General features: G+C 31.7%; 3 protein-coding genes across 4 annotated transcripts in view; 1 reads left to right on the forward strand and 2 right to left on the reverse strand.

Annotated features, from left to right (window-relative positions):
- The first annotated feature begins 309 nt into the window (after nucleotides 1–309).
- Nucleotides 310–2,136, forward strand: san (Probable N-acetyltransferase san). Its single transcript, XM_017902637.1, has 4 exons — nucleotides 310–376; nucleotides 915–1,071; nucleotides 1,165–1,331; nucleotides 1,844–2,136. The coding sequence occupies exons 1-4, from the start codon at nucleotides 369–371 to the stop codon at nucleotides 2,016–2,018; spliced, it is 507 nt and encodes a 168-aa protein (XP_017758126.1). The 5' UTR covers nucleotides 310–368; the 3' UTR covers nucleotides 2,019–2,136.
- A 647-nt stretch (nucleotides 2,137–2,783) lies between these two features.
- Nucleotides 2,784–6,171, reverse strand: Hsl (hormone-sensitive lipase). Of its 2 annotated transcripts, none has more exons than XM_017902367.1 (11): nucleotides 6,112–6,171; nucleotides 5,510–5,944; nucleotides 5,225–5,426; nucleotides 4,928–5,141; nucleotides 4,656–4,846; nucleotides 4,231–4,513; nucleotides 3,899–4,121; nucleotides 3,642–3,826; nucleotides 3,175–3,440; nucleotides 2,972–3,097; nucleotides 2,784–2,896 (listed from the first exon to the last, which is right to left on the reverse strand). In XM_017902367.1, the coding sequence occupies exons 2-11, from the start codon at nucleotides 5,890–5,892 to the stop codon at nucleotides 2,828–2,830; spliced, it is 2,142 nt and encodes a 713-aa protein (XP_017757856.1). In that variant the 5' UTR covers nucleotides 5,893–5,944; nucleotides 6,112–6,171; the 3' UTR covers nucleotides 2,784–2,827. The 2 variants fall into 2 exon arrangements, with proteins under 2 accessions (XP_017757856.1, XP_017757848.1); XM_017902359.1 differs by having other exon boundaries at nucleotides 3,175–3,497.
- Nucleotides 6,172–10,368: 4,197 nt separating this feature from the next.
- Nucleotides 10,369–23,354, reverse strand: part of LOC108549474 (beta-amyloid-like protein) — a 34,232-nt gene continuing 21,246 nt past the window's right edge. The window contains exons 6-14 of the mRNA XM_017902866.1: nucleotides 15,704–15,911; nucleotides 13,598–13,817; nucleotides 13,213–13,395; nucleotides 12,679–12,750; nucleotides 12,407–12,597; nucleotides 12,114–12,274; nucleotides 11,804–12,030; nucleotides 11,565–11,711; nucleotides 10,369–11,345 (exon numbers count right to left, since the gene is read on the reverse strand). Of these exons, the coding sequence (XP_017758355.1) occupies nucleotides 11,235–11,345; nucleotides 11,565–11,711; nucleotides 11,804–12,030; nucleotides 12,114–12,274; nucleotides 12,407–12,597; nucleotides 12,679–12,750; nucleotides 13,213–13,395; nucleotides 13,598–13,817; nucleotides 15,704–15,911 (1,520 nt within the window). The 3' untranslated portion in view covers nucleotides 10,369–11,234. The remainder of the gene's footprint in view (nucleotides 11,346–11,564; nucleotides 11,712–11,803; nucleotides 12,031–12,113; nucleotides 12,275–12,406; nucleotides 12,598–12,678; nucleotides 12,751–13,212; nucleotides 13,396–13,597; nucleotides 13,818–15,703; nucleotides 15,912–23,354) is intronic.

The following is a 23,354-nucleotide window of genomic DNA, read 5'->3' on the forward strand; positions in this document are numbered from 1 at the left end:
GCGTCACGTTGCGTTTCATTTTCACATTGTGTTGCTAAGCAACGCGACGCTCGCCAGTATCAAGTGTTTTCCCTCCACTTAATGATGGTTTAGGAGTTTCAACCAATCATTTCGCTATACATTGAACTTGGCACGAGAATTGCAACCAATCGTTGAACCGTAGCATCGAACCTGGCAACCCTGAAAAACAGGTATATATTTAACCTACTCCGCTAATAAAATTTTAGTTTAAGAAGGACTGAGCTGTGTGATATTATTGTGTTATATATATGGCTTATTTGTTTGTAATTTACTTATAAAACAATTGATATCAAAATTTGTTATTGTTATTTATCTGAGAAACGTTAAAATCTGTTGTACGTCTTAATATGACTAGGTGAGCTTCAAAAGTTTTGAGGTTATATTTTTATATCACGAATCAAAACATTCTAAAACCAATTACATTTGTTTTATTTCAATCTATTATAAGTGGTTTTATACGATCATTTTTGTTTCATTTATGATTTGTAATAACTATCAGTAAATTGTAGTTTTACATACTCTTACTTTCAAGGGCACGTTTATTTAAAAACGTGTAATTAAAAAATCATAATTCTAACATAAAAAAATACAACGGATAAAGTGTATGTACAAATAATTTTTTAAGTAAAATAATTTTCATGAAGAATTATTAAATATAATAAGATATAATATTCATTAAAAAGTTTATAATTTCGCGGTTTTTTTAATATTTTGTTTTAATAAATAAAAATAGATCTAAAGACATTTATATGTATTTATGTTTATATAGAAACATGTTATATGTGTATTTTCACATAAAAATATATTTTAAAATGTTCAAATTATACATAAAACAATAATGTTATTATAAGTATATTTTGTGTTTAATAAAACTAGAAAATTAAAAATTACAGATCAAAAATAGAATTAGGAGATGTAACACCACATAATATAAAACAGCTTAAACTTCTTAATCAAGTGGTATTTCCAGTCTCATATAATGAAAAATTTTACAAAGATGTCTTAGAAGCTGGGGAGCTAGCAAAACTTGCATATTACAATGATATAGTGGTATGTCATATCGCCAATATATATTCCTGTTTAGAAATATGTAATTTTTAAATAAAATTTTATTGAATTAACTTATTTTTTTGTTTATATTAGGTTGGTGCAGTTTGTTGTCGAGTAGATACTTCTGAAAACTCTAGACGTTTATATATTATGACATTGGGATGTCTTTATCCCTATAGAAGACTAGGAATAGGTACTGTAATGGTACAACATGTTTTAAATTATGTTTACAAAGATGGTAACTTTGATTCCATCTTTCTGTAAGTATTTATTTAAATTTGTTAAGTGTACTAGTTATATGACACACTGTTTACACAAATATATGTAGGGATATATTTGATTGGCATAAAAGAAGAAGAGATGTTATTTAATTATAAAATATATATTTATTACGGCTAAATGAAACTAAGAGTAAAGTACAACTAAAAAGATTAAAACTAATAACTGATCTGTGATTACGCGAATGACCGAAACTCTCTCGTTCGTTTTTCCGATTCTGGATCCAATCTGCCCTTTCATCATTGTTCATTGTTCATTCGCCTTTTATGCACTCACACACACACTATACATTCATACGACCCATCCCCACAATGTATTACACACGTTCTAAGAATTCATTCGTCCTTTACATCCGATCCTAACCCATCATCCACTCGCGCGGCTTATTTCTCGTGCGGACAGTTGTTTAATCTCGCCGATACCCTTTCAAGTGTTTCCGCTTTTATATATATAATAATTAATAGTTACCAGTTGTATGTACTTTTGTTTACAGTCATGTTCAAATAAGTAATGAAGGAGCTATTGACTTTTACAAAAAATTTGGATTTGAAATAGTAGAAACAAAGGAACATTATTACAAGCGAATAGAACCTGCAGATGCTCATGTATTACAAAAAACTTTACGTCCTAAAACAAATCAAACAAATAATCAACAAAGTAATCAATAAAAATCGTTAATCATTAATTTATCACATCTCAAAAACTACATGTTTTCATAGTCTGGTAATAAAATTATTTTTATTGTACTTCCCAGTGTGTTATAAGTTATAAAATTAGAGTTTTATAAATAATTTAATAAAGTTGATAAATACAATGTACATCCACATAAAAAATATAACATAACAATTCCATAAATTAGTAATACTCACAACAAAAAAAGTGTAATTTTTCAGTTATTGCCAGCATTATACTTATCACTTTTTCTTATATCATTTCACTAAACTGATATCACATTTATAATGGTTTATTTATGCCTAATACATTTAATAACTTGTGTCAGCTGCATAAAATATAAAACAGCATTATAATGCTGGGAACTGAAACAATTTTAAATATTTTATACAACCAATGTATCTATAATTTTCTTATTCTTAAAACACTTTGAGTAGAAAATTGAAAATTAAATCGCTTTTCTTGCGATTCCATATTCAGTGAACATAATACAAAGATATTAGCATTTTAACATTACTATTTAAGTACAATGATTTGAGATTATTTGACTTCAAATTAGACATAAAATACAATAGTGTATCATTAATAAAATATAAATATATAATATAAAATATGTAGATAGAAACACATTTATCACGCTCACGTACCAATGCATAAAACTCTTGAGATATTGAAAATTATTGTTAGTCTTTGTACATAAAAAATCAATTAAAATTGTCCTTTTAAAAACCAACAATAGCAAAGAAACTTTTGTTCCCGCATATTAACGTTTATACTTTAATGAGTATTTGCTACATGCATATAATTATGATGCTAATAGTTCCTGCAATCTTTTCACACATAAATCTGATCCTTCGGATGCTTCTTTTGAAACCTGTAAATTTAAATGATTTAATATATTAAGATACAATGTAATATTGTTGTTTTATTTAATAAGAGAAGCATTTACCGGTGTTAAATTAAGAAACCCATGCGGTAAACCTGGCAATATATCAAGCGTAACTAATACACCGAGCAATCGAAGTTTCCTTGCAAACATGACAGAGTCATCAAGGCATGGATCCAACTCTAATGTCTATAAAACATTTTTATCAAAATACTTATATAATCTTACATATTATTACATATAAAATTTAGGATTTATGAATTTACCAGCATTTTAACGGGTGGTAATTGTGCTAAAAGATTATCCGACGCAAGATAAGGACTTAAATATGGATCTCTCGGCACTGTGAATACAAACTCTTCTAAAGGACTTTTTGTATTTTCTGTATCCAGTTCTTTGGATTCTCTGAGCCTTCCACTGAGAGACCATCCAAAAAAGGACCATGATCTCTTATTCCTTGAAATGTTATCCGTATTAACAGTGCCATTTCCAATATGTGTTGAAGCGTTTGTACCACAATTTCGATAGAGTTCTAAAAATTTATTAATATATTCTTGAGATTTTGCTTCTTCCTGTAGATGTTCCGCTCCTGTTATGTTAGAGAATGTTCAGAGAGTATTTAAATGTAAAACCAACTATAATAAAAACAATGAACTGAAATAAAAATTATGTAACATATTTAAATTATATTCTTAAAATATCTATATATTTAATACATTGTTGATTTATTTACCATCAGCTTCTGTTAAAGTAACGGAATTCAAAGTAGAATCAGATGGTAAAGATGCTAATTTATTTGCATCATTTGTTTCATCTCCATTAGGACTGAGGGCTAATGCAATTAGATCACTTTCACTTACTTCAGCAAAAGATTCTGTATCTGATTTTACACATTCAACGATGTCATGTTCTTTTTCCCTAACGAAAATAATATTGAAAATGGTAAATAATAATTATATATAGAGATTGATTTATATGTATAATATTTACCGCATAATGTTTTTATTATCTGAAGCAGCATATGCTTTCAAACAACGTATAAGAAATCCCATAGGTAACATTGGGTCTGTAAGGCAAAGTAGTCGCGAAGGTGATAATACAAAGTCGACAAGTACTGGTGTATAAGCCATAAATATTCCATCAGGTTTTCTGATATCTAGTTGTATACATTTTAAAGTAACTCCCAAATTTAAGTTGGCCCCAGCAGAATCACCTATCAAAACATTCAATGTTATGCATATATATTTATGAACAGATATACAAATGTATGCGCAGGAAAGTCTATTAAACCACTAGCAATAATGCGATGCTTTACATCTTACCAGCAAGAAGTACTTTTTGAACTGTACTCCCAAGCAATGTACTTGCATGATTTAAAGCCCATGCATATGCATATAACACTTCTTCAAGTGCACGAGGGAATGGAGCTTCGGGTGCTAAACTGTAATCTATACTTAAAATAGGTATACCAAGATTTATGGCCCAATTGCGTAAGTATGTTTCATGAGACAATGAAGTCTGCGCTACAAAACCTCCACCATGACAATGAATTATCAATTCATTAGATAATCCATGCAATTCTCCCCCTACTCCACCTGAACCAACCTGAGAAAAGCATGTACTGCACAGAAGTGAAACTGAGGTTTCACAAAAATTTCTACGTAATTAAGGGAAATGTAGAGATCAAATTGATAACTGAAAATACTGATTGTGCTAGCAATATAAAATAATTAAGTTATGTTTTTACCATTCCTAAACGACGTTTGGAACTTAACAGTCTAACATGTATTGGCTTCTTCCCGATATGACTGTTTGGTATAGGAATTGACACAGATGTCCCACCTAATGTAGGAAGGATCAATTCTTCAGGTGGAATAGAAATTATTTGATTTATTGCTAAAGAAGAAGATGTTATAGTAGGTAATCTGCGTGCAATATCTGAAATGTATAATTTATATTATACTTAAAAATAATTATCAAAATCTAAATATAATAGATATTAAAATCATAGTATATTACCATTCTCATTGAGAAACCAAAAAGCTTGACAAAATGAAATATCAGCACGTTGAGACACATCAACAATACGACGTGCCCTTGTTTCAGGATCCAACATATACTTAACAGAATTAGCACATCTTGCTAACAATGTGCCATTAGCATAAAATGCTTCACTAAATGTTGCCATACAGACCATTATAGTTTTTAAAATAGGCTTTAAGTTATCATGAAACTGGAAACAACGTATTTTAAAACAAAATGACAAAAAATAGTTAATTATTAATTAAAGTTATATATAAATCTTCTCAATAGTACCTGAAATCCTAAACACCTGCCATAGAAACAATATTGATTAATAGTATCTATTTTATTTAACATTTCATGTGGATTGTGATTATCTCCTATAAATAAAGATGGTTTCCCATCACTTATGTGTTCACTCCATGAATAAAGCGTTTGTAAGTGCTCTAAGCAAGTGCACAAAGATGCCAACAGTTGTGAACAAGCTTCAATTTCTCTATAAATATTTTTACTTATCAGTACAATTTTGGATACAAATATTTCATAATTTTTAAAAATAAATCATATTTAAATAATTACCTCATGTGATAACTTTTACGAAAAAATATAGAATCTTTTTGACAGTATATTTGATGACAAATTGAACGAGAATGTATAATACACTTATCTATTAGTACCAAGAAACTTCTATATCCATTGCCAGGTGTTTGCACATCAAGATCAAACAATGGTGCAATTCTACTAATTTCTTTATATAATGGTTGTAACTGTACCAAATGATCTAATATAGCCATAAGTGCAGCCCTAATTCTGACACTATTCTCATCTTGATGTGACCCAAAGTATTCTGCATTAGCATGACATAATTCCCGTAAAGCTCCCCAATGCAGAGGCTCGACATCTTCAAATAGTCTATCAAAGTCATTATTGAGCGACATTTGAGCTGTTCCTTGTTTATTCATTTAATAATAAATTTTTAGTTATTTATTTTACAATAAGCAATATTTATAGAATCTGAAATATGAATATATCTATATTATTGTGTTATTTGCTGACAGAAACAAAAGTTTTTATTATATGTTTTGTAACAATGCATTATTATTTTTTAATATATTTGGAACATAATACATATAAAAATAGTTAAAATGAATTCACTTATAATTAATATTTAATATTAGTACCTTTAAAGTTCATGATGCTAATTTAAATAAGGTTATCAAATTTATGATATTCAAAATATTCAGGTCACTTTTAATTATTTTTTAACTTTCGATTCACACTACATTATGTTTACATGCAATAAAACTTTTTATGTATATCATGCTTCAAATGAAATGACAATTTTTATTTTGTATTTGACATTTCCTAGATCTCTATCATGGACGCCATATTGTTTTTCCAATCGATAGCATTATCTCACCACAATACCACGCGCTAGGTACGAATTAAATGTTATTGACATACATGTGTTTGAATAATGAACTAGATAACTAGTGGTAAACCGTTCGTAGTTGCAAAATGGATCTAAAACCATATCTTATTATTTCATTTTAACTTTTTAGGTAATTCTAATGTAAATTTAAAAATATGCGTTATAAATTTATACTCATAAAAATAATACTTTTTATCAAATAATTACTTGTTAATTATATTACACGGTTTAATGACCTAATGAAAGCAGTTTATCGAATGATTATGATTTCTTAATCTTAACTGATAATATCAATTATCGTGATAAAATATTAATTAGGACATACATATCAACAAAGAATATTTATTATCGATAACAATAGGAATACTTACCAGACACATGTATATCCCTACGTACTATTATCTACAATGATTACAAAAGAAATGACAGAAGTGTACATGCGTCGGTTTGATATTAATTTCGTCAGACTGATGAACAGACGACAAACAATTTTACACTTCAGCAGTCATGACTATTACGCGTTAGGCAACCAGTCGCGTTAAATGAATTAATCATAAAGATATTCCAGTGATATCTAAATATGGAAACCAGTGTACTTTCTTGGAAGTTTTATTACTCAAGATCTTTATTATAAAATGTATTCTTTTATACCATATATGACCGAGTGTCAATTTTTAGTTTCTGCGTGATAGTGTTTCATTATTTTAGTTTATACATATATAGTCGTATAATAAAATTCTTGCATTTTTAAATAAATTTGTCTTATGAATTATACTTTGAAATATAAATCTCTTTATCGATTTAATAATTTTTTCCATTCTAAATAAAATATTTAAAAAGTGTGAATATTTTATTTAATTAAGCGCTTATTATATATCAATTGATTTTATTTCTTTGATTTATGAGAGAATACTAGACAGACCAAAACTATTACATTTGAAAAGTGTTGGAAAGTGACTGACATTTAACTAGATCTTTGTAATTTATTTATTGATAAGTAAAATTACATATATCCACAAACACAATACGTTCTTTTCACGGAGTGTATTAATGCGATAAAATTTGTGAGTGGCGAGGAGAAATCCTTGTGTGATGGAGAGAAAGAGGGAGACGGGGGAGTTAGTTTAATCCTCCGGTTAGTAACTTTTCTACTCGTCGAAGAACGGTCACAGAAACGTTCTATAGCAAACATGTAGTTTCCGATCCTACAATTAAAAGCAACTAAAAAAATTCATGTTTCTCCGATCCAGGTTGTGTGTCATTTCCAATATTTGTATCTTTTTTTTCTTACTTCGATTTGACCGAGTGGGCGGCATTATAATGTACCAAATTTTATCGAACTCCGACGCTGATCAAGTCGTCATCTAGCATCGATCAATCGGTTCGTATTAAGCAAACATCTTAGTCGAGAGATTCAGTTGCCGATAAATAACGAATACTGGACAACGCATACAAAGTAACACAAAAATAGGATGATACTGAGAAACTTTGATTCAAGCATGAAGTCGCTTTGTTTGAGTGCCAACGAATGCAGGACGTAAGATCGAAAACTAATACAGCGCTGTGTATAGGCGTGTACATGAGTATCGATATATTGCACGTACAATCGGGCTCTCGCATCTCATCATTATTACGATATTAAGGTTTATTGAAGACGCGGAATCGATAGAATCGTAAGAATCGATTTATACCGAAAGAACTGCAAAAATAAAGTTTAGTTCCGTTATTATTCCCATTTCGCCGACTTCTAAATCCGAACCGCTACGCAAAGGACGTATTATTTTCTTTTGTTCCTTCATTCTTTTTTTTTCTTCCTTTTCCTCACTTTCCACGTGTCTTTTTTCCATTTTTTTCTTTTCTTTAAGCTAAAGTTAATTACCTCGGTAAATATTTATTACCTCTTTACAAAAATCAATTCTTAAACTTATACAGAGTGGCTCGATGCAAATTCACAATATCTTGAAGTGAAAGAGTGACGTGGACGCTATCGCCAAACGAACATACTAAAACTGATATGCTTCGAAGGGGCTTTTCAAGCTTTCTTAATACTGATGATAGCTTTCTTCATATTTTAGCGCCGATTATTGTCGAAGTAACATTATATTTTTTTGTTCGTTATACACGAGTATTTATTTTACTTCGACACTCCACTGAGGGGGTGTCTTTTCTTTTTTCGACGCATATGAAGTGTTGCCAATGCCAATCCCGGAACTGCGTACGCTATTCGAAAGATGGTATGCGAGATAAATTTGGCAAGCATTACAGGTGCTGTCCGCATCATATTTTTCGACAAATATAATGTATGATGAACAACAGCACTTCTGCCAACATAGGCCAATTGTTATATGGTCGCATACCATCTTCGTTTTCTTTTATTGTATGACAAATAAAAATCATCATAACTCGAATGACATCGCGATTAAAAGAAAGAATTGTATTTTTGATTCTTTTTTTTTTCTTTTTCTAGAAACAAGAAACATGTTTCTTCCTCAACATCTGTGAATCCGTATCAAGTCAGATTATTTTTTTTATACGCGACGTGTCAATGTTTTTTTTTTTTCTTCTCATTATAACGACTATATGCTATAGGTACATAATGTATAGTTAATTTGATAGGTGTACATGTATATGCATATGTATATATATATATATATATCTATGTATATATTGTTCATATATTACACACACACACACACACATACACACATGAACATATATATTTATATATAGATATTTATATTATTATTAACGCATTGATGCTATGCTTTTGTTGTATTTTCATAGACATATGGTTAATTGCTATCATTTTAATATATCTAAAATAATATTTTTAACACTCAGCGATGCGCGAATGTGTGTGCCTGTGTATATACCTTTTTCGTTGGCTTATTCTTCCACCGGAGTTGCGTGAGACAGTCTAGTATGTTTGCTAAATAGGAAGGCAACTGCTTCACGTGCGCTTAGGAATCCAAGGATATTGTTCAGTGTCCTCGGTTTGCGCATTCGCTTAATTTATTTTAGCAAAATTAGCACAAAACAAACAAACCTTATTGGTAGTAGAGAGAAAGAGAGAGAAAGAGAATACAACTTTTTGATGAAATGACGCGTAAACATAATGCATGATCGTACCTAAATAAAAGCATCTTAAAACCATCGTTATTAACGTAATACTTGCGCGACTAAAATTGTTGTTACTTTTGTTGTAATTGTACATAATACTTAACAAATCGATATATATATATATATTTATATATTAATATAACTAATTAACTGATACAAAAAAATATAATCTAAATTAAAGAAAACGTGCAATTATTCATTAAAATGAATGAAAGCTATGCTTTCCCACGCGACCCTGGCTAAAGCGCAGCCTACTACCTTTTGACCATATACAAATATATAAGCATTAAACGTGTAATATATTATCGTCATCATATATAATTAATATCCTAAGATAGTTATTGTATGAACCATCTTTCGAGAGAAAAAAAACGATGAAATAAAAAAAGGACAGAAACACGCTTGTTTTTAACAGTCGCCACTTATTCGATCTAAATCGGAGGTACTAATGCCACTCAAAAAACTCCTGTATTAATCTGTTCCTCTTATTCGGCAACCTCGACGTGATTCTTTCGATTCGTCCATTTTCATTAGAAAACACAACGATACCTCGGCCGAATCGAACAAAGCTACCGAATATTTTCCGTGCATACGTTCAGACAGTACCTCGATAAGATAGTGGACTTTTGTTATGGAATGATAAAATATCTTGCTTCTCGTAAACTTTAGATACGTTCATGATTCAATTTCTTATAAGTATAAAGTTGTATAATCTAAGTAGACGTTAAGTACTGAAAAGGTCGCTGAAAAAATCAGGCAGTGGGAATCGAACGGAGATGAAAAAACAGCTGCATCACGAAGGTGAACGTGCATTGACCGCCGTTCTGATATTTTAAGAGTGTCGTAGAGCATACACTTTTGTATAGTGCTATTAATATGCTTATCATTTTTTTTTTTTTTCGTTTAAGTCGGATTATACTTTTATGCTGCCACTGTGCAAGCTGCTACCGCTGCTACCATTTTTCTTATTTTCACATATTATTTAAGCTGCGTTTACCTTTATTGCCATTTACTATCTCCAAAAATATCAGAACTGAGAAATATACAGCAAAGAGCGCAACAGCACGCATACTGTGAATGCGTCATCGACGAGATACATTTCTTCCATCGCATACGCATTTCCTATTGCTGAAAACAATGAGTTTGTAACTGATCATAGTCCACAGCCTTCTAATCGAAGGGTATCGCGTATAACATTAATGTGAGTAATGATTCTTTTTCTTCATTATGAGCGCTCCTTCCTGTGTTTCTTTGTTTGTTTATTTTTTTTTTTTAGTAACATGTATGACAACGAAACGAAAACAACGTGTATGAGATACTTCCGAAGACAACATTACGCGCTTCCCATATGGCACATTGGCATGTTGTTTCCCTTTCGAATTGTCTCGTAGATAATCTTGACGGTACGAGTATATGGATCAACCCGTAACACTTCTATCTACTAGATGTTATATGAACATTGCTTTATACATATCATAGATTGTTAAATGTGGTCGTATAACGTCATGAGCTATAATAAAGAGACGTGTCACAATGATATTGTATCGCAATACCTATTTCTCTATGGACAGATTTTATTCCATATATCACTAAGATATAGATTTGTATACTTTCGGAATCTTCGGAAGAACCTCGAACCTGAAAGATATCTTACACTAACAAAATACTATGAAATTCTTGAAGAACATACGCGAGAACGGACAATTAAAGACCAGTTTCAAATAAAATCTCCTGTAGACCGAGGTGATTAGATTATTCTTTGATCTCAAAGTATTTATATGTAGGATTTTCATATCCATTGATCTGCATGTTTGCAACATGCCGCTCTTCTGGTGTAGCCGCCTGATCAACTTCAATGAATCCCTGTTTAATATTAGAAATAATCGATAATAATTAAAATTTAGTTACATAGTTAATTATATAATAAAATTTAGTTAAATCTAATTGCGATTAATTTGAAAAAATATTAAAAATATGTTATAATAATAATAAATAATAGAAACAAATATAAACATTTGATAAAACAATTACAAACAATTACGAACCATTTTCGCTCTAATAAAAATAATCTTTTGAACATACCTGACTGTGAGGGCTTCTTGCACTGCGTCTTTTGAATACTGCTACACCTACCACTGCTGCAGCCATAAGTGCAATTCCAGCAAACGCAAGTGTGAAGTAGACGGATCGACTTTCCCTGTGATAAATTTCCCTTCTCACAGTGTAACCCTGTATATACAGCGAAACAAATAGAGACATTTTTCATATTGCGATATTTTTTGGGTATAATTTTTCAAGTAATTTTATATGACTGTACTTACTGGTTCAGAGTGGGAAATGTCATGTGTCATGCTGTGAGCTGCCCTAATAAGACCTTCACTATGCATAGCTGCTACCGCAGACTGTTGTTCTGGTTGTTGTTGAACATCTTTGTTGTCATTTATCGAGTCGTTTTCTTCCTGTTGTGCCTGTTCCGTTCGTAATTCGCCACGTTCAGCCTTGCGTTGCTCCTTGCGTACTCGTTCCAATTGTTTTTGATGTTCCTTCTCTATAGACCGATGAATTGCAATAGATATGGTTTTTATTGAATTTTGTTGCATTTGTTAAAAAGTTGTTAAATTTAGAAATTACCTTGTTGCTTGCTGGTAACGTCAGCTTGATATTTATCTAAAATGGCTGCTTCCGCTTCTCGCGTCATCGCTAGCAACAGTCCAGGAGTCTCATCCTTGCTCCTGAGGGCCAAAACGTAATCATCCATAAGGCGGCCAATTTTTGCGCTTAAATCAGGGTACCTAAATATAACGAACGAAATTCTCTATATAATGCTTTATTAAGTTAAAATATATTTGTTTTTCTGCAATGTCAAAATCTGGAATCTGATATTCTGAGACGTTGACGTTACGCTATATCGATCGACACATTACCGTTCTAACATTAACAGACTCTGATTGGTGATTCTATCGATTTCCGCCAAGTGTTCCAATGTTGCTGGCTTTTCACGTTGAGCTTGTTCCAAGCTGCTATCCAGTAAATGTTTATAATGAGCAATGGTATGATGCCTATCTTTATGAAGAGCTCGAAGTAATTTCTGGAGACATTTCTGAATGCGATGCATCTAAGTAAAAAATAAAAATGTGGCAAATTATTTGTGAATTTACGAATGTACTATTTGATATAGAATATTTAAGAAATTTACATTTGGTGGTGTCTCGTTCAGAGCAGCTGTATAACACGACATCGCTTCTTCGTTCTTTTGCTTAACAGCTTCCTGTAAATTGATAAGGTAATATCGTCAAATACACTTTTCTGTCTATATGATGTACATACTTAAATAATAAATGGCATTTATTTTAAGAAAAAATTGGTCGATCCACTAGATTTAAATTAAAAATCGAATGTTTTGCTTATGAAGGCCCCCTTATATGAATTAAAGTCACTTATTTATACTCTCTACAATTAGAAGCTTAATTTTTTAAACGGAACAATGAAATAACAATAAGTAATAAATAAAAAATAAATATATCGCATTATCTAGGTGTTCCAAAACCTAGTAAATTAACATATTACAATCTACCAAAAAAAGCACAACATTCTAAAATACCAAGAATTCAATTATTCTCAAGATTCACATTCAGGGGGTTGTTCTTCAGGTACTCAGTGTTTATCGACGAACGTTTCCTTTCTAAACCTAGATCCTTGTCACTATCCATTACTCTACCAAATCACGTACTTGTACTCTTTGTTGATGCATAGCGCTCAATTGATGTTTTTCCGCAGCACCGCTCTCTTCCAGAGCAGCGACAGTTTCCTGGAATCGCGCGGTCATCCATCGTTTGAAAGCATCGGCAGCGACTGGGTCGTGGGCACGAATGTCCTGATATTTCTCCTCGAGATCACTCCAGTCCTTCATCACCTGAAAACGTTGTAGCACAAAGATTTCGACACTAGTGTCCCGCGAGATAATAGCTGTCTCTCGAAATTCGACTGCTTTCCCATTCTTTTCCCATGAGTTACGCGATGTAAACAATACGAAAGTAAAACGAGGAGGGGCAAAACTTAAATAAATAACATTATCTCGCGCGTAGAAATAGAAAGAGGTGTTAACACCCGCTTACTTTTGTTACTTTCTCCTTGTGCACTTCTTCGAGCCTCATTTGTGCTTGCTTGTAGCTCTGGTGCTCTGAACGAGGATCGAAGTGAGTCAGATACGGATCCGGTGTGTTCTGCGACTGCGGGGATTGCTGTGTACTACTGCTGACTGGCAACGGCATCGCGGTCACATCTTGTTTCGGTTTCTCCGTAGTTGAAACCGTCGTTGACAATCGACTAGACAAACTGTAACACATATTTTATATTAGTAAATAATGTCACTACTTGACATTAGGCTTTCGTAGAGTCTTTACTAGAAAGTCCTTTACATTATATTTTGTTCAACGAGAATTGACAGGAAACATATACAGCTGATCCAGGTGTGAGATCGAATATTTTGAGGAAAATTTTGACTGCCCTTGTACACAGGAGCCCCTGCTTAGAATCACTAAAGGTCGATCTTGAGCATCCACGTTTAGCAGCCATTTAGCTGCGTCCGCAGCATCGATCACGTGACCGTTTTGTTTATATTTCCTGCCAATTGTCGATATGCAGTCTTAAGGGTCCTAAGCTAGAGTCTTAGCGGTCACTTCTGACAGTACTATAATTTTTCCACTCTGTAGATGTCTCTGATAGGCACTGAAATATTATTTCGTTCAGCCATGTTCGTTGAACAGTTAACATTGGAAATTATTCTTTCCTATTTCTTTCTTTATTGAAATATTAAATATAATATTAAAATATGAAGTCAATATCTTCGGTAAATCTACACAGAATTTTTGAAGGGTGAAATATTTTGTGTTCTATTTAAAATACTATTTCTTAATTTTTAGTCATTTTATATATTGGAATATAACAACATTGTTATAGAGATTGCGGTTGTATTTTTGGAGTTTTTAAAGGTCAGTGTTAATCTTTTCTTGTTTTATTTAATTTCTTGTTGTTATTTCTGATGTAAGACATGTTTGCTTATATTCAATTTTTATTTAATTGTAGAAGAACAATGTTTGAACCGTAAAACAGATTTTATGAGACACTTCGCTTAATGTAAAGTGAAAGTAAGAACAGTGCTGATCTTTATCGACCACAGATGAGTCTTGGATAGAATTAATTGTAATATATATCGTGAATTATAGTACATTTCAATCGAGAACATTAATAATAATTAAGCAATGGAATTATTTATTACGGCTAAAATCTGAAATTGACGGATTACGGTGATATTAACGCAGATTTAATAGATGCATCAGTACTTGCGAAAATATGAAAATGTAACTAAATTATTCACCGAAATTATTGTCCAAATAGGGCGCAAATATTGAATATAATTTGGATCACAAAGGGTTAATAATTTAATTCAATTATTCTCGCTCGGAATATTGCAATTTGGTAAAATCTACTTAGCATCCATAGACGTATAAATTATTTATTTAAACTTGCGTGTACTCATTAAGATAACCAAATGTAATGAAAGAAATGTTCACTGTTCAAATAATTTTAATTATTTGTAAGTAATTATTGTGATACTTTAACTTTTCTTATCAAAACTTTAATAATCGTACTTTGTATGATTTTACAAGAAGTATATAAATCAATTTCTCAGTCTAAATAGTAGTACTTGGTTTTTTGTTCTAATTATTTCCAAAATATAATTTCCAAAATAAAAAAGACAGTGAATATTATTTTATGAAATATGAGATATTAAAAGTTACTTTATGAAGAATTAAGGGTATTAAATATTATTTTATAAAATACAAAAGAACATTAAGTATTACTTTATAAAATATTGAAGAAATTAAATATTATTTCACTAAATATGAAAGGATTAAATGGTATTTTAGGAAACATTCAAGCATGTTATCTCACAAAATATAAAAAATAGTAAATATTATGTTACAAAATATTAAAAGTCCCAAATATTATTACATAAAATACAAAAACATATAGAATTGTATTTTATGAAATATAAAACATTAAAATATTTATGAAACATAAAATACAGCAAGCCAAGCACAGTCTATATTTTATCTCAACCTGTGATTTTATTTATCACCTGTTTATTTTATTCATTTCATTGTCAACTCAATCGTAATCGTACAATCTAAACATTGAAATCATTAATGCAGATTTACCTTGTCGTAGTGTCGTAATCATCGAGATAATCTTCGTCGCTCTCGTCATCGTCAGGTTGGTCGCTGAGCACATCCCCATCAGCATCAGAGTCATCTTCATCATCTGCGTCGACGTCATCGTCATCTTCGTCATCTTCGTCGTCGTCAAGATCCTCGTCCAGACCTTTTGGAATCGGCAAATCGATTGGTTTCTTGGCTTTCATATTTTCTGTAAATTACACATAAATGTTAGTAGCTATCATCGATGTTAGACTTAATATTAATTTTCTGTCCACTTTTTACAAAGATATTTCTAAACTAGAAATATGGGTAACAGATAGAGAATCATTTGTTGTTTTAATTTACTTGATAAATATTAAAAATTATTAATTATTTAAAGTTAATAATGTAAAAAAGCAACAATGAATGGCATTACATCCCTACATATATTATAGCAAATTTTTACTTTATAGTCAAAAGTGGGCAGAATTATTTGTTGACAAATTCAGAACATAATTGAAACTAATTTTCATTAAGAATAATAATTAATAGTACAATAGATATGATGAAATTCTGATGAATAACATGATGATGCAGTTATAAGAACGATCAAACAACTAAAAATATCACTTCAAATTTTATATACTATCCTACCATATAAAATAAAACACAATGTGAAACAAAGTCAGGCAATAGTATACAGAATATTCAAAAACATCTACCATACGAAAATAAAACATCAATATATACGTAAGTGGAAGTATAAATAAAAAGAATTCTACATATACTTACATCTCCAATTATATTGCTATAAAATGTCAGGTATGCAAGTTGCTCAGTACTTTTTTGGATTTATTTTTAAATATTTCAAATATATACAAGTATTTTCCTATCTAATAGAAGTTTCAAAGAGGTATCATGCAAATATTCACGTATTTCATACGACATACTATTTATATTGTTAGTCCAATGACAAACATAACCTCAAAAATTAGTTGCGTTCAACATGGCTACCAAAACGCATATTACACACCGTATTTCCTTTGCATTCGTGTTAAATAGAAATGTTATTATACCACAATGATATAATGATAAGATTTTTTAGTAATATTGCATGTAAAAGTATTGTAAATATTAGAAATAAAATGGGGGAAGCAATACAACAAATACATACTGTTTTTATTTTATATTTGTTCATATACAACATTGCTAAATTATGTTATATTCGAAAAATTTCTTAAGTATATTATTACATGCATAAAATGTTTTCTAAAATGAATACTATAATTTTGTACAGGTATAAGTTTCTCAAAACTTCTTGAAGTGCAAGAAATTTTTGAATTTCGAGAATCTTACACTTTACTAATAGTTCTTTAAATTTGTTAAACTTAAGAAAGAATTTAAAATCTATGAACAAAGGATCCTTTGTAGAATTTAAGGTAGATATTTTTTATATTGTTGCTTTTGTTTAATTACTTTCAGTGAATATTTAATCAGTTTTTCAAATAAGATATTTCTTTTATGAAATAAAATCAACACTTCAAACCTTAAACTCGAGCTTTGAAAATCAAAAAAATTAAATTCTAATCCAATTGTAATCTTTTTCACATTCTAATTGTCAAGGAATTACAACGAAATAGATAACAAATAAATTGTTAAAATTATTTTTTAATGAAGACATTAAGAAAAAGCAATTTTTTCTGACATCCTTGAGTTCGATTCAATATCATATGCAAAAGAAGGATTACACGAAAGTGACCTTGTTCATAATTAAAAAAGACATACTAAAGAAGTGTTTTGATAATATACATGGCTATGCATAATAATAGGCATCAACTTTTAACAAGTGTCTAAAAAATCCTAGCAATCAATATAACGTAAATAAAAAGTATATCTCATCTTGTAACATATTTTATTTCATAAATCATTATTAACATTTCACAGTAAATCATTCCATTCATTCAAAAAACGAACAACCCAACCCAGATATCACCAGTAATCTTCAAACTGTCATGTCCCTTCGCCCATTTTCAAATGTTTAAGTCCGTATCACGCGATGCATGTATAAAAAAATGTAAATTTCGATGACAGAAAAAAGCAAGGGAAGAATAAAAAGGTACGGAATTAATCTGCATACCTAACACGAAAGCACCCAATAATACTGCGCAGTGAACAAATGCAAATCGCGGCAACGCTGTCCTGGGGGCGGGCATTTCGAAATCCGCCCCTCATATCGTCCGCGTGTATCCCGCGACTCAGCTACCCTTTTCCACCGTGAAAAACTCTAATTTGTCTCTGTTATGTTGAAGAGGACAGCCGTCTTGACTAACTAGGTTCTCGAGATGCCCCATTCTCCGAGAATAGACACGCTGATGAGATGACTTCTCGAGTTCTGCAAAGGCAGACAAAAGCTTCGCTCGGTGTATCCTCGCCGCTATCCTTTTATCTGGGTCACGTGGCGGTTGTGTTGGCACTTTTTCGCTCCCTACCAGAGAATGTCGTTGTTCGCCTATTGCACGTATTGAAGCCGTTGTCGCTGTCGTCGCTCCCTACCCGAAGTCCGTGTAGGAAGGAAGAACGAAAGAACTGTCAAGATTTGATCGACGATATCAAACCGACAACCGATCAGCTTCTCCCTTCTCCCACGCGCAATGCGCAGATCTTCCCGCGTGTTTTCACAGACACAGTGGGGGAACGCTTTGCTAACTCGTTCGTGAAAAATTGCCGCGCTAAAAACTGTGCACGGCTCGACGCGCTGCTAGTTTAAAAATAGCGGCATAAACAAAATGTGCAAACAAGTAATTCGTAAACCACAACGCTGATAGTGGGTATCCTGGGAGAGTTTAAATGTACAAAAGTTGTGCAATGCTAGAAGAGTACTCGAACTAAGGGGGAAATAAGGAAAAGGAAGGTTATAAAGAAAGATATAAGATGGAAACATGGCTGCAAAGAATTCTTTGGAATCGTGTGATATATATACATATCCTGTTCGATGACCGCTTTTTGTTAACATGAAGTTTAACAGGAGTACCAACTTTTGAGGTACTAAATATTGAAGATCTTTGAGATTCAAATTTGATATTAGGTGCAAAGGAGTTTATAGACTTTGGATGAAGCTTGTTTTATGGAAAAGAAAAATATTTAAAGTTTGTTTTTGTACTTTTGTTTCTGGCGAATTAATCTTTGTTTTAAATTTTAGGTATTTTATATTTTAGATATTCCATATTTGAGATTGAGCTTTATTTTGCATAAAAATATTTTCTTAATGTGTTTAATACTTGTATATATGTACATATATGTATCCAAGATGTCCTTTACTTTGAAACTTAAAATTTATAAAATATCCTACGTATCTAAGTTTAATTTTTTCAAAAGAAAATTTGTTTAAAATTTAATTCGTTTCTTACATATCTTAATAATTATTTTATATTTGCAGGTGGCCTCTGAATGGTATATTTCCAATTTTTACATGTTTCATATTCGCAAGTGAATGTTATTTAATATAAAAAAGGATGACAGAAATTTATCTATGGAACTGAACGCGATATCATACAGAAAAGGGCGATAAAAATTTATTTTTAAAAATTTTGTGTAACTTACCCTACGGTTAGTATGATTAACTTCTTTGCATCCGTGTATAAGATCTTCCAAACTGATCTTCACCCCAACCTTGGATTGAGATATTTCGCGTCCTGATGAAAGGACACGTGAGATATCTCATCCAAGGGGGCGCACAAACGACGTATCTCGTTTATAGATACGAGAGGGTAAAGTAGCATTTTTAAACTTTTCGGCACTCTCTACTCGACAACTTTGGCAGAAGACTGAAAATTAATTTTGTTAAAAATTTACCTTTGAATAAACAAATTCTACTCTACACCTCTGATCTATTCCTTTGCATATGAAATTACTTCTTGTCCATATGTATAAATATAATAGATATATCTTTATGTTTCATCTAGGATAACATACAAGAATCATGGCTGCCAAACGTTTATTTACATCAGCAATTTTGTTCACAGTGAAAGATTGTTTCTTAAAATAGAATAATGTTTCAATTTTCAATGGTTATTATTTTATTTTAATAGATATTTCATTTCTTAAAAGTAAGAGAAGTAATAAATTTGAATAAAAATAAACAGATCAAAGGGATCAATTTATCAATGGATTTTATTTAGATACCAGTACTTCTAGGATGAAAGTAGAAGAGAGATTAAAGACACATGGAAGTAAACATTCATGTTTTACATCTGTAGGATTGATTTCAAGATCACTACTAGAACCTAGAGTTACCAATTCAGTAAAAAATTTTGAAAACATGCAGATGCTTCTTACAAAAGTAATATTGGTTATTATTTTATATAATTATCATAATTACACCATTTGAATTATTCTCATTTGTATAAACTGTGTTTAATGTGTTAATCAGATATCTCTCCCAATGAATATCATCAGCCTCAAAAGAGCAGCAAACCCACCCTAACCTAAAAGACCATTTTCAAACTTTTGTTTAAAGATTTTTCTTACAATATACATATACTCCATTTACCAATATCTATCTTGTTCCCTATTCCATTTCTTCCGTTACATAACCTATTTCATTTACCACAAACAGTCAGATAATAATCAGCCATAATCATGATAAGTTAAGTATTAACTCTTGTGGAAACACTTGAAGACCTTTCACTTCAAAGAAGTAATAAGCTTCCTACTCCAAAGTCAATGACACTTTTGTCAATAAATATAAACTAATATTAATCATAAATTCCAAGAATTTTTCCAAGTGGGAATTGTGAGTCTGATACTAGTACCACCAAGTAGCTCAAATTAAATTCTTCCAGATGTTTTCTTCAGTTACTAGAAATATGCAGTTGGTTTGGACTCTAATTCAGACAGGAACATAAGCTATCTATCTCCATCACATCAGCCTAATTACCATCGTTCACCTATAGTACATTTCTCCATTCGTTGTAAATCAATAATCCTGTTAGCCCCATGAAAAATCCATTACTCCACGACTTCCGCGATTTTTCGACCTTGTTCATCCCCTTGGTGAATCAGCCCTGACCGCAAACTCGTCAACAGCGTGCATAATAAACCCTACGAAAGCAGTGGCGAGCGTTGGTTGGTCGTTGCTGTGGTGGAGGTCGGGAATTTGGTTGGTGATTCATCGGTCATTCCTATTGATCAGTAAGCCGGTTGGCAAGCCAGGGATGTGTCGCGAATCGGTCTGGCAGACAGGGAGGCCGTCGATGGACAAGCGTACTCGGCTCTGGGGTTTATTAGCTGCGTCGTAGGGTACGAGGTATTGGCACCGTGCATTGAAAGGAAAAGATGCGCAGGAACGGGCAAAAGCATAGTGTTACGTTGCGCAGTCGTCGGGAACGTCGACGGACGTTATTGATTGCACGAGCGAGCAAGATAGAAGCGGCAAGGGTAAACTACTCTGTCGTGGGACGAGGAGGACAGAATCGAAATATACCTACTTTCTTAATGCACCCCTCGACTCCGCTCTGTCTTCCTTCCTCCCTTTCTCGTATTCCAGCCGTTCGAACGACGCTCAATCGGAAATAGAGCACGAGGCACAGACGGGATGGGGAATTCCAGTAATGGATGTCGAGTAAATTCGAATATTCATCCCCTGAGCGAACATTGCTCGATTCGAGGTTCGCGTTGACTTTCAGCCTTTTAGATACCGTTCACTGGTTACAACCGGTTATTGGGTGACTATTTTTCTACGTTATACTTACAGCTTACCATGGTGTTCCAGCTTCGTTTTTTCCAATCTCTCGCTACTATTGAGTGAATATAGTTGCTCACTATGAGGTGATTTTTTAAAGTTTATACTAATGGCTATCATAGTGGTCAAGGTTCCTCCTGGTTTCTCAGTCTTTGGCTATTATTGAGTGAATATAGTTGATCATTATGAGGTGATTTTTTGAAGTTTATACTAATGGCTACCATGGTGGTCAAGGTTCTTCCTGGTTTCTCAGTCTGTGGCTACTATTGAGTGAATATAGTTACTCACTGTGAGATGACTTTTTGAAGTATATACTACTGGCTAGCATGGTAATCAAGGTTCGTTTTGCTTTTTTTAGTCTTTGATTACTATTCAGTGAGTATAGTTGCTCGTTACCACTTGTAACCATGGTGTTTATGCCTTCTGTTCATTTATAGGTAACCATGATATTGATGGTTTTTGTTCATCTATTAATAACCATAATATTCTATTGGTAACTATAGTATTTATAATTTTTGTTCATCTATTAGTAACCATGGTATTTGTTCATCAACTGATAACCATGATGTTTATGGTCTTTGTTCATCTTTTGTGGTAAAGATTCTTTGCTTTAAGTTTCGTTTTGTCTTTTAACTCTTTGGTAATCATAAAGTAAGTATAGTTGCCTACTATGAGGTGATTTTTATATATGCATTATTGGTTGCCATGATTTTCATGGTGTCTACGACCATTTTTGTTTCTTCCTGGCGAAGTTTGCTTAGTTCTAGGTTCATTTTGTCTCTCAACATTTTAAATACTATTGGATAACTATAGTAACCCACTACAAAGAAATTCTTGTACTCTATAGATGATCATGTTCACTTGATATATGGTGTTTATATGGTGTCCAAAATAGTTTCTGTTCTCTTTTCCCAAAGTCTGTTTGTCTCTTAACATTTTAGCTACTATTGTGGCTCATCAAGAAAAAGTTTTCGTGTTTTATTGGTAACTATAGTTGTCCGAGAAAAGTGTTCATAGCGTTTGAAATTATTCCTGAGAAAAATGACGAAGAAAAGAGCAAACGATACACGAGTGTCACATTTATAACTCGATAAATAAAACTTAACGAAGAAAATTAGAGTGCTCTAGATCTTTTTATATAAAGCCTGTCAATATACATACGTATACATATGTATTCTATTGCTTTGTATGAACAACAACGAAACAGGGAACAAGAACAATAGAATGTCAAGCCTGATCAATACTATGTTTATAAATACAAGTGCAGATAGAAACAGCTTATGTACTTGCGAATGAAATCGATTTTACTTCACTTTTGAATTTTTAATATTGATTCTCTTGAGAATTAGACTCTAAAAATATTTATAAAAAAAAATTTACATTCTTCATTTCTTTTTGCACATGAAATCACATTTAGCCATGATATATTCTGTATACGTATAGAATATAATTTACCATACAAATTTTATCAATTTATTTTGCAAATAAGAATATTTATGCAAGGAAAAGCCCATAAATATTATTCATATTAAATAATTTATTATTATATATTATTCCTGTCACAGAAGATGTATTCGAAATGAATTAAATGAAATGAATTAAAAGTCAACATTTTGCGTGAAAAATATACAAAATGTTTCCCAAATTCAATCTACGATAAATTTCACAGTAATCAATATCAAACTTTGAAATACAGACAATACTTTGAAAAGCAAACATAAATCAATTACTCATATTTTGTTTCATATTTTTGTTATAAATTTTTGATAAATAATCGGTGAACCTTTACTCTTAGCTTACCAATTTACCCAAATCAAAAGCCACAACCAAATTCTAAATCACGACGTGACTCTAGGTTGTCTATGTTCTATGACTCAAGCAATAAAACTTGCAGATAGCAAAGTTCATCGACTAACGAAAATTTCTCTACAA

The sequence above is a fragment of the Eufriesea mexicana genome, unplaced genomic scaffold (assembly GCF_001483705.2).
Source record: "Eufriesea mexicana isolate 0111107269 unplaced genomic scaffold, ASM148370v2 scaffold474474812, whole genome shotgun sequence".
NCBI classification, from domain to species: Eukaryota; Metazoa; Arthropoda; class Insecta; order Hymenoptera; family Apidae; genus Eufriesea; species Eufriesea mexicana.